This window comes from Phocoena phocoena, chromosome 6 (genome assembly GCF_963924675.1).
Source record: "Phocoena phocoena chromosome 6, mPhoPho1.1, whole genome shotgun sequence".
NCBI lineage: Eukaryota > Metazoa > Chordata > Mammalia > Artiodactyla > Phocoenidae > Phocoena > Phocoena phocoena.
In genome coordinates this window covers 114,589,917-114,610,793 of record NC_089224.1, presented here as the reverse complement: position 1 = coordinate 114,610,793, position 20,877 = coordinate 114,589,917, and the positions used below count along the sequence as shown (strand labels likewise).

Below are 20,877 nucleotides of genomic sequence, written 5' to 3'. Positions count from 1 at the left end.
GAGGGGCCCTGGGCAAGCTTCAGGTCAGTGTGGTCCCCACGTTAGCAGGTACTACAGGGACAGTCGACCTCACAGACTCTGGGCTAAAGGGAGCCCCCAAGGTATCTGGGGTCCAGCCCCCAACACCTGCCCAGTGACCGATGGCCCACGGCCTCGTGGGTGCGAAGCTCTCTAGGCACGGGAACTGGGGAGGGGGAGGCCCGGCCACCAGGCCCCGCTTCCACCTGCACACCCTCGGAGGGAGCAGTCCTCTGGGCACCTGTGGGGTTGGGGGCAGGGCAGGGCCCTGCTGACAGCTGGCGGGGAGCGGCCTGTGGGGTTAGGGTTGGGTGTCAGGTGGGAGCAGGGACACACAGCTGCCCTCAGAGGGCTGGACCAGGCACACAGGATGGTGGCCGTGCTGGTCCCACTTGGATAGGGCGTGGCACATAGAGGGCTGGGCCTGCTTGAGGCTTCCTACCCCCACGGGTAGTCATCCCTCAGGGGAAAAGGGCTCCGGGGCCCGAAGGTAGGGTGCTAGGACCTTCCTGCCCACCCACGCCGACCGGGGGCTGGGGTCAGGTGGACCCGTCCCAGCCGGGCAGGGGCCCCGCAGCAGCATACACAGATCCGCAGTGAAACAGGAGAGCTTTATGGTCCGAGTGGTGTGCAAGGACAACAAAAGAACACGAGCGTTGTGGGCCTCCCCGCTTGGCCCGCGCACGCCCGCGCTCAGGTGCGGGTGCAAAGCCGGTCGCCGTGCCTGGAAAGAGCTGCCCCCAGGGACGCGCCAGCGCCGCCTGCCCTCTGCGCACAGGTGCCCCAAAGGGTCTGGGGACCAGAGGTCTGCAGAGCCGGGGCAGCTGAAGCGGAGGCCGCTGCACGCAGCGGGCCTGGGTGAGTGCGGCCGGGCGGGCGATGGGAACAGCGCCCCACCCCTGCAAACAGCCTCACGGGGCTTCCTCGGCCTCAGTCCCATCCCTGAGAAGCGCTGGGGGCCGGCTGCCCCTCCCCGCAGGGCAGGCCCAGCGCCCCCAGCACACGCGGAGCGCCCTGCGGTCTGCGCGCCAGGCCTAGAGCTCCTCGTAATCGCCGCCCCCGCGGAGGTGGCCGCCCGGGGCCCCGCCCCCCAGGAAGGCCTCCAGCTCGTCGACCACAGGCCTCTCTGTGCCCCGCCGCCGCCGCCGCTCCTCCCGACCCTTGTCCTCCGCCTGGTCCCTGCTCTTCTTCCGCCGGCTCTTCTTCTTCGCGGCCTTCTCTTCCTCCTGGGGGGCAGGGGGGACGTGCAGCGTCACCCGGGGGCTGGGAGAGCTGGGCCCGCCCTGGGGCCCACGCTGCCCAGGGGCACCCGGGAGGGCTCAGGGAGCGTGTGTACCTCTCTGCCCTTCTTCTTCTTCTTTTTCTTCTCCTTCGAGGGAGGCCTGCCCTCTTTATCTGCACGGATGAGACGCAGCCTCAGCTCCCCGTGGACCAGAGGCCAGGCCCTCCCCGGGCCTCCCGGACTGCTGTGAGCCTGGGAGTGGGCGGGTCTAGCAGAGGCCCTGAGCCGGGGTCCCAGCGTGAGCACAGCCCAGAGTGAAGGCCCAGCACCTCAGGCCTCTGCCCTGGGTCTGGGTGGGGCCCTGGCTACGAAGGCAGGAGGAGCCGCTCCTGCGGACGGGCCGCCACTTCAGCACCAGGGCAGGCCCAGGAAGGTCCTTTCCTCCCCACTTTGGGGACCAGGCAGTTCCAGGACCGGCCCAGGTGACGCTGCTGGGCTCGAGCTGCCCAGGGTGGAGGCTGGGGATGAGGCAGGGAGCAGTGGAGCTGGCCAGGGTCGTCATGGAGCACGTCGGGGCTCGGCAACGCAGGGCCGGACTGAGCGTTCAGGAGAGCCTGCAGCAGCGCTGCCCACGCCGCCAAACGCCTCCCCTGCGGCCACTCGGTCAGCTGCCTCAGCCGCCCATCCTTCCAGCCTGGTCCTGGCCTGAAAGCCTGGGATGTCGTCGGAACACAGCCGGACCCCGAGCAGGACAGAGAAAAAAGAAGGGACTGGGCTTCCGGCCCCGCGGGATGGCCTCGCTGCTTGCGCCCCTGCGCCCCTGTGCTCCGGGGCCCCCAGGTTCAAAGGCACAGGTAAGGGGGTCAGAAACACGGCCCCTGGCTGGGACACAGTACAAGCCACCAGTGCCGACGCTGTCGGATGGGGAGGGAGGGGCAGGCGTGTCGCCCCGCAGCTACCTTCCTCGCTGCTCTCCTTGCGGCCTGTGTTCTCCAGCCCCAACCCGAAGAGATCCGAGTCGTTCTTCAGTCTGAAGGAGGGGGCAGGGGGTTTGGGGGGCGGGGGCGGCTGGACAGGGCCGGCTTCCTCATCTGTCACGTCCGAGAGGTCCTCTCGCACCGGGAACTCACCCTGGAGAAGGAGCGGGCAGGTGGGCCGCTGAGCCCCTCCCCAGTTCCCTGCGCCGCCCCGCACCACGGGCTCACCCAGAGTGACGACAGCCCGAGCGGGGTAGCCGTGACGCCGAGGTCCCCCACCACATCCTCCCCAGAACGGGGGCAGCCTGGGCCTGGCACACGCAGCCCCCCGCGGGGCAGCCCTCCCGGCTCAGCCAGGCTGCCCTGACTCACGCCCCGCGAGACCCCTGCTGCGTTCTCGTGCCTCCCGTGCCTTTCTGCCATTCCCCACCCGCCCCTCGCCCTGGACTCGGAGGCGGCGTGGTGCCAAGATCGGTCCTCACCGCTCTCCGCTGAGCATCTAAGTCACTCTCAAAATCAGGGTCGTCCATGACGAAGGAGAGCATCTGGGCAGCAATAGGCCCCTCGGGGTCACTTTCTGATGACACCTGCTTGTCCCCCCCGTCCTCCAGCCCCGGAGAGGAGCCCTCGGTGCCGCCTGGCCAGTGGGGCTCTGTGGCCTTGGGAGCTGCGTCCTGGTGTGGCCCCGAGGCCTTCGTGGAGGAACTGCAGGACACACAGGAGGGTCACGGAGCCTGAGGCTGCCCTCCCCCGCGGGACACCCCTTCCTTCCCACCCCCGACATACCGTTTGGTCCCTGGTTCAGAGCACTTCTGCGGGGCCAGGACGGTGGCCTCGTGGCGCCCTGCCACCACCTCTTCTTCCTCCTCGCTGGACAGAGTGATGTGCTCCCTGGGGATGGGGCCCGTGGGTGGCAGGGGCCTACTAGGCGGCTTATCTTCAAGGTCCACGTCGTCCTGGAAACCCGCCACCATTGGGTTCCCTCCTGGGGCCTCCCCATCACTGCAAAGGACAGGCAGGGCAGTCAGAGGTCATGAGTCGGGTACGGAGCGCCCACCCTGATCACCAGGCGGCTCTGTGCCAGGCAAGGGCCCTGACGGTGGGGTTGTCCACCCTTGCGTGGACGCAGCAAAGGGGGACACACTTCGAGGGTGGCCTTGGGGGCTGTCCTGTGTAGGGGACCCACCACATTGCAGCAGAGCTGTGGCAGAGGTCGACAGGAGAGCAGGCGTGAGGTGGGCTGAGGAGAGGACAGAGATGCCCCTGTGTGGCGGGAAGCCACGGCGGGGCCCGCGGGTGGACACCTGAAGTGGGTGCCCTCCCGTGGGGCGGTGGGGTGAGGGGTGTGGGGCCCAGGGTGATGAGGGGCTCAGTGATGCCGGGGCCCTCCCTTGGCAGGGGCACAGTGCTGGCTTCGGCCTGGTATTTTGCACTTTGGGACACGCGGTGATGGTGGAGGTGGAGCGGCGGGCCTCACTCGGGCTCAGCACTGGGAAGGGAGAGTGTGCGCCGGGCCTCGAGCCTCTCCCGTGCGGCCCTGACCGGCCACCTGCTGCGGGAGAAGCTGACAGCAGCTCTTTGGCCCCAGGATTCCTCCTTCCACCCGGCCAAGGCTCTCAAGTGGCATCAGCCCAAGGAAGTCACTGACAGGAAGATGCCGCCGACAGGCGGGTCACCGGCTCCCTGCTCCCTCCCTGCAGGTGTGAGGCTGCCCTTCCCTCAGCTCCTCAGGCCCAGCTCTGCTTCTGTCCCCAGAGCCCAGATGGGGTGCCTGTCCCCTCCGCCCGCCCAGTGCCAGGGAGGCAGCAGAGTCCACACCTGACGGGCCGAGGGCCAAGGCTGAGGACGGCAGCAGCTACCCGCCTGCCTCCCAGGCCCCGCCCTTACCTGTCACTGTCCTGCGGGACCTTGGCTCCAACTTTCTTTTCATCCTTTGGCGGGGCTACGTCCTCCAGGAAGCTGCGGTCAAGACTGTCGTCAGGAACAAAGTCCTCCACGTTCTGGACTCTTGCCGGGGCCTCTGAAGCTGGGGCCGGCTCTGTGGACAGCAGGCACCAACTCTTGCCCAGCGCCCAGCCCAGCCGGGTCCACCCCAGGCTGGGCCACAAGCAGGATGCCGTGTGGCTAGGCTGTGGGGCTGCCTGCCCAGCAGGAAGAAGGGGGACCCCATCCTGGCCGGCAAGGGCTCCCGGGGCCAGGGAGACAGGGCTGTGCCCCGCCTCCCGAGGGCTGCTTCTGGGGCCTACCTGGGGGTGACGGGGCCACCTCGGCCGCCGGCGAGGTCCCGAACAGCCGCGAGATGATGCTGCGCCGCGGGGGTGCGGCGGGGACCGGGGGGTGTGCAGGGGCTGGCGGCGCCTCCGAGGGGCAGGGGGGCCCCGGGCAAGCCGAGGGGGCCTGGAGGGGCGGCTGCGGAGCCGGCTGGGGTGTGCTGGGGCTGGAGCTCCCCGTGGACACTGCACTCAGAGGCACCACAGGAGACGGGGAGCCCGAGGATGGACTCTGCCCGTTGGTGGCCAGCGGGGACGCGTGGCCACGGCTGCGGGCCTCCATCATCTCGAGGAAGCTGGGGGCAAACAGGGCAAGGGGTGAGAAAGCCACCTCCCCGCGCCGCCTCCTCAGAGGCTGCTGCTGCTGTGCTGGTGGGGACGGGTGTCCCGCTCTCAGGCTCGAGCCCCTACCTGCCTTTCCAGGAGGTTTCCCAGCGCAGGCTGGTGGCAAACACTGCAAGCGCCCCCGGGGCGGGGGGCGACAGGTGCGAACACAAACCCTGGCTGGGAGTCTCTTCCCGCAAGGGGAAGGGTGCACGTGTGCGGACAGGCAGGCTTTGCTGTGCCCCCGCCCTATGCCCCCTGACCCTGTTTCTAGAACCCACCTACAGGGACAGGCTGCAACCCTCCCAGACAGGGAGGGGCCTAGACCCGGGCAGCCTGGGCCCGACCGTCCCACTGGCTGAGGACCCTGGTGTCACCTAGGCCTGTAGCAGGGCCCTCCTCCCGTGGGGTGGGCTTTCAAACAGAAGGTGTGGAATGGAGAGCCGGCCTGTGCTTGTGGGCCAGGGTCCCGGGGGGCTGGGGCGTCTGGGCCGGCCGGCCTCACCTCTAGGTTGGTATTTGGGCGAGGGGGTGGGGGGTGGGAGGAAGGACGGGCAAGGCACTGGGTCCTGGCGCAGGCTGGGAGCGGATCCGCCCCAGACCTCGTCCGGTCCCCCAGCTGCTCAGGGGAGGTCACAGGGACACCACAGCTGAGCCCCCACATGGCGCCGCCTTCTTCCAACGGCCTGGTCCCGGGGGCTGGCTGGGGGCGGACGCTGTGGGGAGGCTCCAGATGCCACCTCACCAGGGACCCTATGCTTGGTGACGCCGGGCGCCCAAGCTCTCCGTCAGAGGACACCTTGCAGGAGCTGGTCAGCCCCAGGGTGGCGTCCACAGCGAGGCCAGCCTGGCAGACGGAGCAGGTGAACCCCCCCCAGAATAACTTCTGCTGCCCCCACTCTCTCTGTTCCAGGACCAGCAGCTGGATCTTTCTCGGGAGACCCAAAGGCCCTTCCTCGAGTCCCTCTGGGGCAGCTGGGAGGTGCGAGGGTCCTGCCTGGGCCGTAGCCAGAGCCCGTGCTCCAGGCCGTGAGCACAGGTGGGGCAGCAGCCTGCGCCCCACCCCCCAGCCCCAACATTTGGATAATTCAACAAAACAAAGGAAGGACCTGTTTTTAGGGGTGGTTCAGGGTAGGCCTTCCCCCACGAGCTGTGGAAGGCGGACGGGCCTGCTACCTGCTCTGGGCGCCCCAAGACCCTGCAACGGCAGAGGAGGGCCTGCCCGGGGGCTGCTCCCCACCCGCTCGGCCGTCCTGCTGGAAGTGGCAGGACAACACCCCTTCCTCCACTATCAAGGGCCAGGAGATTTCGTTCCCACCCAACATGCCTTCCCAAGGTCAAGGAGCTCTCTCCACTGGCATCAACCTCGGAAACCTAGGTCAAAACAGGGACGGGCCCTCGGCTGGAAAACGCCAGGGTGGCCGGTCTTGCTGGGGCCTGCGGTGGACACGTGGCCGGGTCAGCGGCTCCCCCTTCTGCATGCCATGTGGCCGACAGGCGGGCCGGTCTGGACAGAGGCAGGCGGGGGCCGGGCAGCTAGAGCGCCTACAGCCGCACCGGGCCTGCACGCCGTGTTCCCTCCACCCCCGCAAGGCACGCAGCCGTCTGGGGACAGCAGCTGCAGAAGCACCTCCGTGAACTGCCGGCCACACCGTGTGCCCGTCACACCCGGTTAAAGCAGGCCGGGCCCGAAGTGCTCAGTGGGCGAGGGCGGCAGGGCCCTGGGGTGTCCAACCTCACATCCTCAGGGCCAGCAGGGGCCCGGTATCTGCTTCCCAGGAAGAGCTGAGGCCTGACAGCGCGGCGAGAGCCACCCTCGCCCCATTCCCATGGGGCCTGGGCCACATTCAAAGCTGAAATGACTCGCTTTCTTTGAGCAACACACCTCCACGCGGACAGATCTACCCGGGTGGGTGGCACTCAGGCTGCGGGCCCGCTGAGCGCACACCCGAGCTCAGAGGGAGGCCTGGCCCACAGGGCGCACGTGCCACCTGCCCGCAGAGCCCCGCCTGCAGGGTCTAAACGCTGAGGGCAGCCGCGGCCGACATACATGTCGTAGTTCTGGTCCTCGGTCTCCTGCTGCACGGACAACTCCTCCAGCGTGGCATCGATGTCCAGCTGGTTCGTCTCCAGTTGCCGCAGCAGCGTCTCTCTCTACAGAAAGGAAGCAGACACCTGAGCCGGGACCGTCGCTGCAGTGAGCCACCCCTTCAGCCTGGCGCCCCTCTCGGCGGGCCCTTGATGGACAAAAGCACCTGAAGCTGAGTGCCTGGAGCCGGGAGCCCGCATGGCCTCGCCCAGGTCGTGACGCGAGCGAACCGCCCAGAGAGACAGCGCCCTGTTCACACAAGGTACCCCGAAGTGTAAGAAGCCGCAACACTTGCTGAAAACCACGCGCTTCCTGCCAGCCCCAGGCTCGGCAGCAGCAGCGGCTTCCAGCTTCCATCCTGCCCGATGCCACCCCCACCCGTGCTGCGGGTGTCTTCCTGCGATTCCATCCTGCCCGATGCCACCCCCCACCCGTGCTGCGGGTGTCTTCCTGCGATTTGTGTGCATGCTTTACTCGGACAGAAAGTTAAAGGGACTCCTTCAGGCGACGTGGATCAACACCCAGGAAAGGGTGGCCAGCACGTCTGCGAGGTCTGGACACCCTGAAAACGCCCGCCGCCCTGGCCTGCAGAGGCCTCATCCCTTCAAAAGGCGAGAGGAAAGGAAAGACAGCCGCTCGCCCGAGTCAGTTCTCCATCCTTTTGGAGAAGGGCCGCGGGTCAATGTCCCAGTGACAAGCCGTGTGGGTGACACGTGTCCCCGCCACGTGATGAGCAGGGCAGTCACCTCTGGGGTCTCGCGCACAAAAGCCCGTCACCCATCCGAGGTCAGACAGACCCTAAGCCAGGCACGTCTGAAGAAGTGTCACAGCCCGGCGCAGCCGAGGAAGAGTGACCACTACGTGTGGGGTGGGCTGGGTGGGGCCCAGGACAGAGGGCCGGCGGGAGGTGCCGACAGAGCCTGGTTCTGTGGTCTTGATGGGAACACCGTGGAAAAGTGAGGCTGCAATCGGGGCACTGAACCGGGGCACGGAACCCTCTGCGCTCTCTGCAAACCTACAACTGTTCCCAAATACGAAGGTCAATAACGCCAAGAGCAAAGGGCTGCACAGTAGGGGGAGGAGGGCAGGGGCTTCTCGGGCCCATCCCGGCACCTGTCGCCAGAGAGGGGCCGGGTCCACAGCGGGGACACAGCGGCACAGCCACAGGGAGGATCCGAGGCGTCCTGATCTGGGTGCCAGGGCCGAGTGCACCTCCTCGGTGAGGACGGACACATGAGGGCCCCAGCAGGGGTCAGCGCAGAGGGTCACAGCTCCCGGGAAGAACGTGCAAGGACACCCATGTTCTCCTGCAGCTAGTGGGTCCATGGCTCCAGAAGGGCCCAGGTCCCAGACCACCAGGCAAGGGGAGGGGACAGGGTGGGCCATCCAGGGGCCACCAGCACCCGCACACGGCATCCTAACTGATGGCCTCGCTCCAACCAAACCACCAAGCTGCCCGCCCGCTCGGGCCCCGTCCCTGCGCCACAGCGGCCCTGGCAGATCCAAGCCCCACCCCCTGCACCCTGCCGGCAGGGCTCACCTGGAGCTGCAGGAATGGGATGTTGAAGAACCTGTGCAGGTACTTGAGCCCGAAGCTGTTCTTCATGGAGGACTCGGCGTAGCGGAAGTAAGAAGACCCTGGGGGCCTGTTCGTGAAAAGCACGGAGACATGAGACACGGTGGTGGCAGCGGGCGGCGTGGCCTGGCCCCTCTGGGCCAGGCCACCCTTGGCGCCAGCACCCCCTTGCAGGGCTGAGTCGCCTCCTGTGGGTGACGGGCTCACGGTCCACAGGCGGAGACCTGAAGTTCAGAGGGCTCCGCTTAGCCGGGCGCCCACCAGGGGATGCCTGGACCAGGAAGGTGCTGCCTGCCTGCCCCGGCAGGACCTCGATGCACCATCCCCAGTGCCTGGCCCCGGCCTCAGAGATGGAGGGAGGCCGCCCCCACCTGGCACCTGGGACTGCTCAGTGCCAGGAAGCCAGGTGCCCACCCTCGGTCCTGCCCGCCCACACCCCACCCTCCAGGTCTGCGTCCCCATCCCGGAGGGGCAGGGTGCGGGCCAGGCGGGGCGGGGAAGCCGGGAGAGCTGGCGCACCCGGGGAGCCGGGGCCGTGCAGCTGGGTTGGCGGCCAGGGCTCGAGGCAGAGGAGGGCGCAAGCAGGAGCGTCCCAGGCGGACAGGCCGACCGCAGCAGCAGCGCCTACGAGCTGGCACCCACCTGTCCAGGTTGTCGATGAAGTCTCGCGCGTCGTCGGGCAGGATGACGCGGTGCTCGCCCATGTCGCGGTAGTTCCCCAGCACGCACACGGGCACGTGCGTCGGCACTTTGGGAAGCTCCCGGAGGATGTAGTTGAAGGTCCTTGGGAGGCGCACGTGGGGAGAGACCCGCCTTAGCTTCCGCCCCCAAGGAACAGCGTGGCTGAATGGCTGGCGTGCACACTGCCCACAGCCAGCCCTCGAGAAGCACTGAGTGCCCTCCTGGACGCCCTCGCGGGCCAGCGCCCTTACCACTGCTTGGTGATATCGAACATCATGACCACCCCGTTGCAGTTCTTGTACACGTCCAGGAACTCGGCATCCAGGGCCATCTCGGACTCCGCCTAGGGATGGGGGAATCGGGCCTCAGAAACGGTGCCCCAGGCCAGGTCCCACAGGTGAGCACCCGCCAGCTCCTGGGAAAGGCTGAACAGGACTTTTACAACTGAAAAGACAATGGCTATTTTCATTTTGGGAAAAAAAAACATAGACACAAGGTTATCTGGAGTGGAGGCCACATCGTGCCTGCCCTCAACTGAGGGTCTCCCGCATTGGCCGTCGGCAGTGTCCTGACCTTGGGGCTCACGGACGCTCGGCTGCTGGGACAACTGAGCTGAAGAAATGCGTTGCAGAGCTGAGGATGTGTGTCCCAGAGAACCTTCCAGAGCACACACACCAGGGAGGCTGCAGTGCTGGGGGCGGTGGCAACATGCCCACAAAGACCACACAGACCTGGGCCAGGCGGTCACTGGATCTTCCTATCCTAAAAGGGAACCCGAACGGCTGCCCGCCGTCAGGAGGCCGTCTATGGGCAGGAGGACGTGGAGAGAAGGGCCCTTGGAAGCCGTCAGAAAGCTTTGCAGCTCGCCCCTGAATTCTTTGTGTCGAGGTGGCGGCCGCGGTGAGAGCCCTCTCGGAGCCACGCTCAGGCCCACGTGCGCCTGGGGCCACACCTGAAGGTATGCCTATGCTTTTAATGGCTGAGGCCTTTGTAACACGGATATAAAATTTGGTCACTTCACCTAAATACCTCTCAGGTCACCCCAACTCCGAGGAGGGTCTGGCGGGCATCCCTGACACAGAGCAGCAGCTCAGGTGACCCCAGCCACCCCAACGCGACCAAGGGCAGCACGGGAGTGGCCACTGGGTCCACCTGAGTCCACCAGCACAGATGGAGTCCTCAGGAGGGCCAGGCCAGGCAGGAGGCAGAGGGGTCTGAAGAACAGATGCCCGCTCACAACCCCCCAGCCGAAACAGTGGGCCACGTGGGAACAGATGCAGCTCACCTCCTGGGGTTCATTCTCCATCTTCAAGGCATCGCCTCGCTTCTTGCATTTTCCTTAAGAAAAGACACAGAGTCACGGGGTGGAAATGCTGGGCCCAAGGATGGCCTGAGGGGGTAGCAGCCCCTCCTTGTGTCCCACTGCCCCCCATGTCCCTGCCCCCGCCTCCAGTAGGTGCCTTACGGGCTGGGGTTGGAGCCGCCAGGACCCTAGGGCAGGACACGGCCAGGACCCCAGGGAGGCCACGGAGGCTCCCTGAGCCGGTGCTGAGGGTGGACGAGCTGGGCTTGGGGCCAGGAAGCCGTGGAACCACCTGAGCAGTAAGAGCTCCCATGCCCAGCCTCCCTTCCCTCCATCTCAGACATTTCTGACAGGGGAGAAAGGACCACTCGTCACCCTAGGGTCCCGGGGCCCTCAGTCTCAGAGTAGCGGGCTGGGCGAAACCAACAAACCGGGGTTCGTTTATTAGAAGGCCGCCCTCTGCCTCTTCCACAGCCTCTCCCAGAACCTCTCACCACCCTCTGATCCCGTCTCTGGAGATGCCCCCAGCTCAACAGACGCTGGCCACCTCGCGCCCTCCCAGTGGATGCCTGGGGCCATGGGGTCGCGGCCCGAGCACCACGACTGCCGACAGGTGTGGCCGAAGCCCAGGACGTGCCACCACCGCCCAGCTGCGAGCAGAGCGGAATCTGGGCTGGTGCTCCTGGGGGGAGGGCCGGGCAGCCAGAGTTACGCCGCGCTCACGCCCGCCATGAGGGGCACCATCTCTCAGCCGCTGCCACCCCCCTCCAACTCGATGCCCTTTGCTGCTGTGGACGAGCCTCGGACCGTGTCCAACAGGGGACCAGTCAGGGTGGTAGAGAAGGCACGTTTCCTTCCCACTCTGCAGATTCCCACCCGAGAGGCACCAGATGACGGAGCCGTGGGGATGCTGAACGCTCGTACGGAATGCTGCCCCTGCCCCTGGCCGCCAGCACACGAGCAAGCCTCCGTCCACGCCGCAAGGAGCTCTGTGGTGAACAGCCACCCAGGGAACTGTGGCCAGCCCATCACTGCCCTTCCATGGGTGGGAAGTGGGGTGCTTGGAGGTTCCCAGAACAGGGCAGTGCCTGCCTCTGTACCATGAGGCCGTTCCCCCCACTGAAGACACGACATGCTGCTGCATGGAAGGGGTCCCGTCAGCAAAGACAGAGCCCATTCTGGACATGTGCATCCCATCCCGAATGAGTGCAGACCCAGGGAGTCGGAGCCAGGCACGCGGGGCAGGCGTGCGGGATGTGCCGGGGCACGGAGGGCAGCCTGGCCCGAGCGACAGCTCCCCCTCACATCCGGGATGGTGGCTGGGCTGCAAGGGGCTGCTTCCTAGTGCTACCCGGCCACACGCACACAGGATGCAGTGCAAGCACGCTTTGGAGCACGAGGCCCCTCCAGGCCCCGTGAGGTTTGAAGCGTCCTGGGGGCAGTAACCCCAGCATGGTGCACGGGCCCAGGGTAGCAGCACCCTCACCTGGCTCGATGGGTCCTTGGAACCCAAACCCACCTCCAGAGAACGCGGTGTAGGAGACAGCGCGTGTCCTGCACCAGAAAGCGCAAGCTCGTAGAAGACAACGTCCCTTTGTCCCTGAAGGACGGGAGGAGCTATAGCAGGCCTGCGGGGTCCGAGGCCGGGCCTGGGGGTCGGAGGTCAAACCTGCGAGGCCAGACCACGGTGTGCACAGGGCACTGGCCCCAGGAAGGAACACGAGCATCACACAGGAGGGGCCTGTGGCCTGTGTGCGAGGAGGAGATGAATGGGATGAGCCGCTGGGGGTGAACGCGCCACGCCCCCACCCCGGCCCGCCTGCACACAGGCACGGCCGTTTGGGGTCTGTGTGCGCGCTGGGGTCCCCAAAAGCTCAAGCCACCTCAGAAGCCAAGGACCCTTGGCCCTGGGCCCAGGGGCAGGAACCAGTGGGCTGCTACACCCACGGTGCCGCAGGAAGGGCTCCCTGAACAGCCTCACAGGGCCTCTGGGTGTGGTCCGTGTCTGCCCTCCACGGTCACGTGCTCAGCCCAAGTGGGTGGGACAGGTGTCTCAAGAGCAAAGACCATGGTGCCCCGACTGGTCAGCAGCGGGCGCTCCGTCCTGGACCACACACCCAGAGCCCGACGGCACGGTCAGCACTGAGCCAGGCCTCCGATGGCCCCTGTGCCCAGGAACCAGAGTCAAGGGAACGAGGTGCCAGGAGGCGGCAGAGGAGGGGCCGCAAGCGAGGGAGAGAGGACAGCTGTTCTCCACAGCACAAGCAAAGCTTGAAAGAGAAAAGCACACTCATAGAAGGGTCTGACTTACCTTTGTCAACTACATCCCAGACTTCAACTTTCACGATATCATCAGTGGCTAAAACAGGGGGGAAACAGTAAGATGAGCATCCAGTGTGAACTTCCGGTTTCAAAGACGGGCCGCGCGACGTCACTGTCCCCACTCGGCGTCTCCCCAAGGGCCCCTGCTCCCGCCCAGGCTGGCGGGTGCTGTGCCCAGGACACCCCCTCCCTGGAAGGCAGGGAACAATCCGGACACCACCTCCGCTGACACGACCCCGTATCCCGAAGGGTCCCTGGGGCAGTCTCGCACCCAACCTGAACCCGGCCCCCGCTGGCCCCCCGGCTTCTACGGGAAGGCCCAGTCCCAGTGATTCCGCCCTGCTCCTCGGCAGGGGCCTCTGCTCCGCTGCTTGCGGGGGGCCAGGGCAGCAGGCTCTGGGATGGGCCAGTCTGGCGTCAGGGCCTGTGCACATGCCCGGGCCGTCAGCGGGTCCACCCACCACCCCAGGGATTCCGTGGGGAAAGGGGAGAGGCGGGCAACTGCCGGGCAACTGCCGGGCACCTGCCACCAAGCTGCAGGGCACAAGAAGTGCGCTGTCCCCGCCGACTTCACCCCAGACCGGGAAGGGGTGCCCTAGGGGGTGAGGCTTCCCTGTGCAGCTGGTGGGCAGGGCAGCACGAATCCACACAGCTGTCCTACGTCGCGGCCTGGCCGTCCCTAGGAGCGAGTCGGAACTTCTACAAAGGCCCGTGTGTCCTGCTGTTGGCCCGCTGGATTGTTTTTTTCAACGAAAAGGAATGTTTAAAACGGCTCAAAGGTCATTTGCTTTCTGGCTCCTGAGCACGCAGAGTGGATTCTCTCCCTCCCAGCAGGGCGCCCCGTGGCCGCTGTCCCCCAGGAGCGGAGTGGAGGTGCCTGCCATTCTGCCTACGGCCGGGTGGCCGCCAGGTGTGTTCTGCCCATCAGGCAATCTCGCCAGCAAACCCCCTCCCAGGACCCTGTGGGGACTGGCACTTCACAACTGCCGCCAAGAGCCGGGCTCCAAGGCCCAAGGGGCCTCTGTCTGCCGGGGCCCAGCACGCGCTGTGGCCGGGATGGTCCCTGCCCGGAGGCTCTGCCCCTGGGACGTCCGAAGGTCCGGGCCTCTGGCCCCGCTCCCAGGTGGACCGAGTCTCCCACGGGACAGGGGGCTTCAGGGCCACCCCAAAGCGGCTTTGATGAGCCCCCGAGTTCACGCGTGTGCGGTGTTCCAGGGACGACCCCAGGCTGGGGAGGGCGACGGGAGGAAGACCCCTACCCAGCAGGCCCCGCCCCCCGCCGCCCTCACTTTTGTAGCTCCAGTGGATGCTGGTGACCTGGATCTCCTGCGTGGGGATGTACTCCTCCACGAACTTCTTGCCCTGCAGCCGGTGCCACAAGGCCGTCTTGCCCGTGTTCCTGTCCCCTCGGATAACGATCTTCACTGTGGGGAGAGAGCACAGGTGAGGCAAACAGCCAAGGCAAAAGGCAAACTTTCACCCCCGAGCGAGTCCACGCATGGCTTCTCGCGCACAGACGTGGCCAGTGTGGCTGGCGAGCCAGGAGAGCTGGGTGAGGCGGGCTGGCCGGGAGCCCCCGGAGGGACGAGGCCATGGGCACACGTTCGCTCCTTCGGGGCACCGGCAGCCCTGCTCTCCCCCAGGCTCCCGACGGACTTCCTCCGGGGCAGGTGGTCGACCTCGGGACTCAGCACTCGGGAACGCAGTGCTCCAGAGCTGGGTGCCCGTGGGGCAGGTCGGGGCAGGCCGTGCTCACCTCTGCAGGCCCCACGATTCCCACGTCCGCTCTTACCCTCCTTTCCCAGAGCCCTGGCATCTTCAGGGCAGGATTCTGCAGGACGCGGGGCTCCTCAAGACCACATCTGGGATGACAACAGGAAGCCTGGATTCTACTCTGCTTGCTCAGCCGGTGTTCAGGAGCGTGTGCACGTGGAGGGCTGGGGGCAGCGTCTCCCCCACTGGCACCGGGCACCTGGCAGGGCCGGCGTGGACTCCATGTTTCTCACCCGGTCATCCTCTAGGGCGCCGTCTTCTAAGTGTTCAACGTCCGGCACAAAGTCATCCGTGACATTGTACGTTCTAGACCTCGAGGTCGCCGCTGTGCGCTCTCCATCCTCCCGGATACTTGTCTTGTCTTTTTAATTAACCTTCCCCGAGGCTCGTCTACCCGGCCAGTCGCGCACGCGCCCTGTGTGTTTTGCTGGAGCCTCCACTGACCCTTCCCAGAAACCACTTGCCCCTGCGTTTTTCTTTGTCATTTACTTCCTTTTACTTTCTTGAGGTTTATCCTGTTCTTCTCCTGGGTTTCACACCGTATTCTCGGGTCGACCAGCACAAGTATGTGGGCTGTTCATTATCACTGGATTACAGATACTTCTCTGACCCATAAATTACTTAGAAATATTTCTAAGTTTCCCCCGAAAAGTTGTACTTTTTTGTTATTCCCGTCCAGTTTTACTCACTGTGGCCACAGAATGTGGTTTTTATGGTACCTATCCTTGGGTGTCTGCTCGGACTGTCGGTTTTAGGAACGCTCCTTGGTGTGAGCGGGGCTGGGCACAGACACCTGCTCTTCACTGAGCCTTTCTCTCGCCCGGCTGGCTGTCTGACCTGCACCCAGTGTGAGTCCCCATAGCTCCGGCACGAGAACCCCACGGTGTGGCTTCCTCGTGGCTGATACTGACCCACCGCTTGGTTCCACGACCCTGCTTTCAACCTTTCAATGCCATCGTGTGTTGGACGTGTCTCTTACACATCACACAGCCAGAAAGAAATCAAATCGCAGTCTCTCTTTCACTGGTGCGTCTGCCTGTTCACATTCCCTGGTTGCCAACAGTGGCGGGTAACCCCCTCCACCACGTGCGGTCATTTCCAGTCACTGCCGGGCTCCCTCCCCTCCTTTCTGCCTCTTTCCTGTTGGACACGGGTTTTTTTTTTAATTCCCCTTTTGCCTGGTATTTATTTGGAGGGTTTGAGATCTATTTCTATTCTTAAATCTTTAACACACACCTTTGCTGCAGTAAAGTCTGAAGTTAACACCTGTCCTCGGCTCCCACTTAAACACACTCTGGTCAGCGCCATCGTGGGTTCCACGCTGATTGCTAGCGTCTGGCTCCTCCTTCTGCGTTCCCCACGGGTAGTCACGATGCTTGTTCACCCATTTCCGTGCTGACCTGTGCCTTGCAAACCTCCTCCATCTCCCGAGCTCCCTCTCCATCTGTCTGGAGTACCTCCTCCGGGATTTATTTCAGCAGGAACCTTCGCACAGAAACTGTCCAACTTAGACCGGAGAGGGGTTTAATCGCACTCACTTACTTGGTGTAGATTTCTAGGATTTCCCCACAGGAACGTCTCCACCACCATCACTGTCAGCGTGTTGTCAGGCTCTTGGCTGTCCCTCTGCTTGCACTGGTCGCTTCTACAACTCTCCTCTTTGACTTTGCTGTCCTGAAATTCCCATGATGTGTCCAACTCTGGGAGTTTGAAAGCTCTGGCCTTGGGTTTCTTGGAGTTTCACGTACTCCGGGAACTCCGGGAACTCCTAGCCTGCAGTTCTGCAGTAACTAACTACCTCTTCTGCACCCCTGCTATTCTTTCCTTCTGAGACTCAGATCACATGTGTGTGGGCATCGCTCAGTTCTGGGCCCGCATCCCCCTGCCAGGTGCCAACTCCACCTTCAGCTATAACGCTGCTTCGCCCACCTGCCGGCTTTTTGTTTGCGTGACCCTGCTCTTTCATTTCTGGAGGGTATCTTTGGTTCTTTTTTCAAACACGGCTTGTCTGTCCAGAGTCTTGATATAATCTCAGAACTGCTTCCTTCTTTTGTATCTTTACCAATTTTAACATGTATTGATATTTGTTTTCTATTCTGCTTTGAGAATGAAAAGTCTTAATTTTCTCTCTCTTCAACTGAAATCCTTTTACAATTTGAAATTTACTCTTCAAAAAAGTTAATTAGAAGAAACCGTACAACGTCAGAAATAAATAAAATGACCTGCCTTCATCCATTAAAAAAAGGAATTGGCCTCTACTTTTAAATTAAGAAGTCCAATCAATCTCAGAACCTTGGACACTGGCTCAGATAACCTAAGTGATCCACTGAAAAACCTGTAATTAAGATTCCCCCAAGAAGCGATGAGGAGCCCTTACTTAGGAAGCACGTGGCGCTTTACGCCAGGCGTTTTACTAAACAGAATAACTCTATTTCTATTCTACGTCTTTTCTTTTATTCTAAGTAAAGCTACAACCCAGAAGACACAGGGATCTACACAGGACCCAAGAATCTCTTCTACTCCCTGATTCAACAGTAATTCACTCACACTGCCACACATTTCCTGCAAGATAGGGAATCTCGTTTTTGTGTTTTCGTACAACAAAAAAAAGTATGGTTTATCTTGGATGCAAATGATGCAATCGATCGCTCTGTAGGAGGCACAACTGAAATCCAACGATGCCCTTTCTCCGTACCACCAGCAGGGGTCACTAGACACACGCCCAGCTGGCCACCTCCTCCTGGGCAGCCCCTCACCCCCACCGCAGCAGTGGCTCCTCTGCTCAGAGCCCTCTAAGCTGTCCCGTTCACAGAGTCCCCAGGATGGTGTGAGGGCCGTACTTCTGCGGCTTAGTCCCCCGTGCTTCTCTCCTGACCTCGCTCCGCCGTGACCCCTCGGCCCTTCTCCACGAGGCCGGCTCTGACCTTCTACGTAAAGTCCCAACCCCAGCCCCCACCCTGCTCCATTTCTCCACCCTTCAGATGGGTGATATGGTTACCGCCTCATCATGTTTAGTGCCCACAGTCTGCCTTTCTACCCCCACTAGAATGGAAGCTCCACAAGGCAGAGACTGCCGTCTGGGTTTTAACTGATCTACGCTCAGTAAATATTTGCTAAGTAAATGAACGCGAGGGAAAGAAAACCTATAAATGAAAACGTGGCAGATCACGGGCAGCAAAGGCTCGGGAACTTGCAAATCGGCCCTGCTGGGGCAGGTCGAATAGTTTGCCAAACACAGCTGTTTATTTCCGAAAGAAAAAGCTCTCTTACCCAGAAACCAGCCTTTCAAAGGTTTCTTGGCAAGGAAGTGTTTAACTCCATTTTAAGTTCTAGCACTAAAATCCGACTGGCCAGGACTCTGGCTGTCCCAGCGTCTGGAGGCTTTCTCAGTAAGGAATGCAGCCTGGAGCAAGGGCACTCTGGACGAAACGCACAAGACCGGTGCCTCCTCACTGGACCCAACACAGGTAGAAAGAGCAGACCAACACAGGTAGCATCCTTCCACTTAACACGCGAATGACTTCCAAACCACGGACAACGTCCAATGTCTCATTTGGGTTTTGATTCTAAATGGGATGTGTATGCTGGGACTCTGCATGGGTGTCACTTCTCATCGTCATAGCAATTTAAAAGAAAACGACTTATCTGCCCCAGGAGGACAAGGTTCTGTAAGAGACAATCATCAATTCTTACCCATAAAAGTCCTGAGTCTATATCATATTGCTGGTTTTCTCTCCTAAGTAAGATGTTTTGGGAAATCAATATTAGAAATGTTCTATTCTACTGACTAATAAAAAAATTTTAAAGTTTCAGAATTGCAGTATTAGCCAACTGCAGGGGCAGCATCACCCTGAAATGTCCTGTGGGCCCAGCACCCCGTTTCTCTCAACTGCACCACCTTTCATTCATTTTGTTCCAGATCAGAATCTGTCCCCCCTCTCCCCAACTTCCTGAGGTGGGTCTCTTCTCTGGAAGGACTCCAATGCCCTTTCTACTTTTTTTTTTTTTTTTGCAGTATGCGGGCCTCTCACTGTTGTGGCCTCTCCCGTTGCGGAGCACAGGCTCCGGACGCGCAGGCTCAGTGGCCATGGCTCACGGGCCCAGCCGCTCCGCGGCATGTGAGATCTTCCCGGACTGGGGCACGAACCCGTGTCCCCTGCATCAGCAGGCGGACTCTCAACCACTGTGCCACCAGGGAAGCCCCATCCTTTCTACTTTTTACTCCCGCCCACCCTGGACCAGGAGGTGTGCCCACCAGGGAGTGCTTTTCCAAAGGTGAACATTTTTCAGGTCCAGTTTCCAAAGGACTAAGCTTAAGTTTTAAAAAATAATACCATAAATAATAAAATTAAATAAGGGAACCAAAGGTGGATTGTAAAGACTTGTGTAAATGAGTACTTTGACTTACTATTCTCTTCTTGGAATGTGAGAGAAATACACACAAAATTGGGTAAAATACATGCAAAACGATCCCTCTTTTAAACCCAAAGTCTTTCCAATCAGTTTCTTAATATGGTACATTGTTACCAAAATCTGGGTCATCACAGAGACTGAAAGGCTCCCCTGAAAGTAGCAAAGGGAGGAATGTCCAGTATCTTGTAGCAATATATGGAAATACTTAAAAACAATTTAAAAGCAGAGAACAACATTAAAAAATCTTTAAATACTGCTAGCAAAAAGACAGCAAGATGGAAAAACTTTAAAGAGGTCAAGAGGACGGTCAGCCTCTAGGAGCTACACAATTTACATAATTTATAACTGAGGACTGGAAACGACCTGGGCTTTCGGGGCATCTGGTAAATAACTCCTCTTTCCCGTAGGAGAAAAGAAATCTCTACAATAACAAGTAAGAGAGTAAAGCCTGTGCCTTCTGGAGCTTTTCTAAATATATCCCTTACAAATGCTTCTTTAAAAAAAAGGGGGAGGGGGCAAGAACGTGCGGTGTAGCTGGCATTCCGTCTTCAAACGGGGTTCGAAGTCTACAAAGAAAAATCCCATAGTTGAAACTACCGAAGCCGGCGGAGTCCTCCGCTGTCTTCTCTTGCGGGTGACCCCACAGTTCATGGATGGAGAGCTCCACCACCCACTTTAAGAAGCGTCATACACCACAGACTCTCCCCACGTCATGTAAGAATCCCTCTTAGACGAGGTCACCTGGGCCAATGAGGGTACCGCAGACGCACCAGGAACCGCCTAGACCAATTTCACTCGAATGTCCCACCGTACCAGCATTCCTCGGGAATGACCCACAGGTCAGAGGGGAGCGCCGCGGGCCGAGGAGCCCACCTTCTGGCCCTGGGGTCCTCTAGGACCTCCTCTCCGGCCCGCATCACCTCCCAACCCCAAGGGAACGCCCCTGGGGCACCCGCAACGTGCCCGGCACAGGTAAGGGCTCAGCTCACCTGCACACAGACGGCGAGGCCCTCGGAGCGCGACGGGGCCCCCAGCGCTTCCTGGGCGAGGCCCGCCCCGGTTACCACAAGTCCGGGACGGCGCGGCTGGGGCCTGCGGACCCCGCGGGACGGCACCCGCTGCACCCGTGCCCCCACTTTCCACGTGCCCCCGCAGGAACCCCACGCCGGGCTACACTCACTGTTGTACTGCACCCCCTTGGCGAAGCGCCTCTGCAGCGCCTGGTTCATGGACTGCAGCCCAGCCGGGATGTTCTTGTCGCGGCCCGGAGCCTGCTCCGACCCCACCAGCTTCTTGAGTGCGGAAAACATCTTCCCGCTCCCACGTCCGAGCCCGGCGCGGCTCCCGAGTTCAGCGGCAGCGGCGGCGGCTGCGCGGCGCGGATCGCACCATGTCCCGGGCCCCGGCGACCGGGCGCCTGCCTCGAGGGCGGCTGAGGGGCTCAGCCGCGGAGGATCAGCTTCGTCCCCCGCGGACCCCGGCGCGGCCGCTCTGCGCTCGTCAGCGCCGCCATCTTGGCGCCGGCTCGGCGGGGCGCGCGGCTACGGGGCTCCGCGAGGGCCACAGGAGTGCGGCGCGCGGAGGGGTGCGCGTGCGCAGAGCGCTGCGGTCTCGGGGCGTGCGGCTACGGGGCGCCGCGAGGGCCACGGGCGGGTGGCGCGCGGAGGTGCGCTCTTGAGCCGGGCGGTGTAGGTGCGGGGCTTTGGACTCCGCAGTCCCGCCTTACGAACTGCCCCCAGGGTTTCAGCTCAGCTCAGACCCCCGTCCGCATCCCCGCCCGGACCCCCTACTCACTCTTACCCCTGCACCCTCGGGCCCAGATCCACACCGAGCACCCCACTTCGCCAAAGACTTCCCAACGCTGTCCCCCACATCTGCGTCCCCTCAGGTGCCCCGCAGTCCTGGAAAA

At 62.5% G+C, this 20,877-nt stretch overlaps 1 protein-coding gene across 1 annotated transcript; it reads right to left on the bottom strand.

The window, feature by feature from the left end:
* Positions 1–1,052: 1,052 nt before the first annotated feature.
* On the bottom strand, positions 1,053–20,445 carry RABL6 (RAB, member RAS oncogene family like 6). The gene is made up of 15 exons (XM_065878529.1): positions 20,149–20,445; positions 14,072–14,206; positions 12,772–12,819; positions 10,443–10,495; positions 9,409–9,500; positions 9,119–9,259; positions 8,441–8,546; positions 6,862–6,965; positions 4,464–4,783; positions 4,105–4,255; positions 3,004–3,219; positions 2,700–2,922; positions 2,200–2,371; positions 1,355–1,413; positions 1,053–1,244 (listed from the first exon to the last, which is right to left on the bottom strand). The coding sequence occupies exons 1-15, from the start codon at positions 20,276–20,278 to the stop codon at positions 1,053–1,055; spliced, it is 2,142 nt and encodes a 713-aa protein (XP_065734601.1). The 5' UTR covers positions 20,279–20,445.
* Positions 20,446–20,877: the final 432 nt, after the last annotated feature.

Bases quoted from the DNA above. Each gene is read 5' to 3' on its own strand.
- RABL6 (XM_065878529.1), bottom strand. From the start codon at position 20,278: ATGTTTTCCGCACTCAAGAAGCTGGTGGGGTCGGAGCAGGCTCCGGGC. The intron at 10,496-12,771 runs GTAAGTCAGACC...TCTTTTCTTAAG, and splicing joins CTGGGATGTAGTTGACAAAG to GAAAATGCAAGAAGCGAGGC. The intron at 2,923-3,003 runs GTATGTCGGGGG...TGTGTCCTGCAG, and splicing joins TCTGAACCAGGGACCAAACG to TTCCTCCACGAAGGCCTCGG.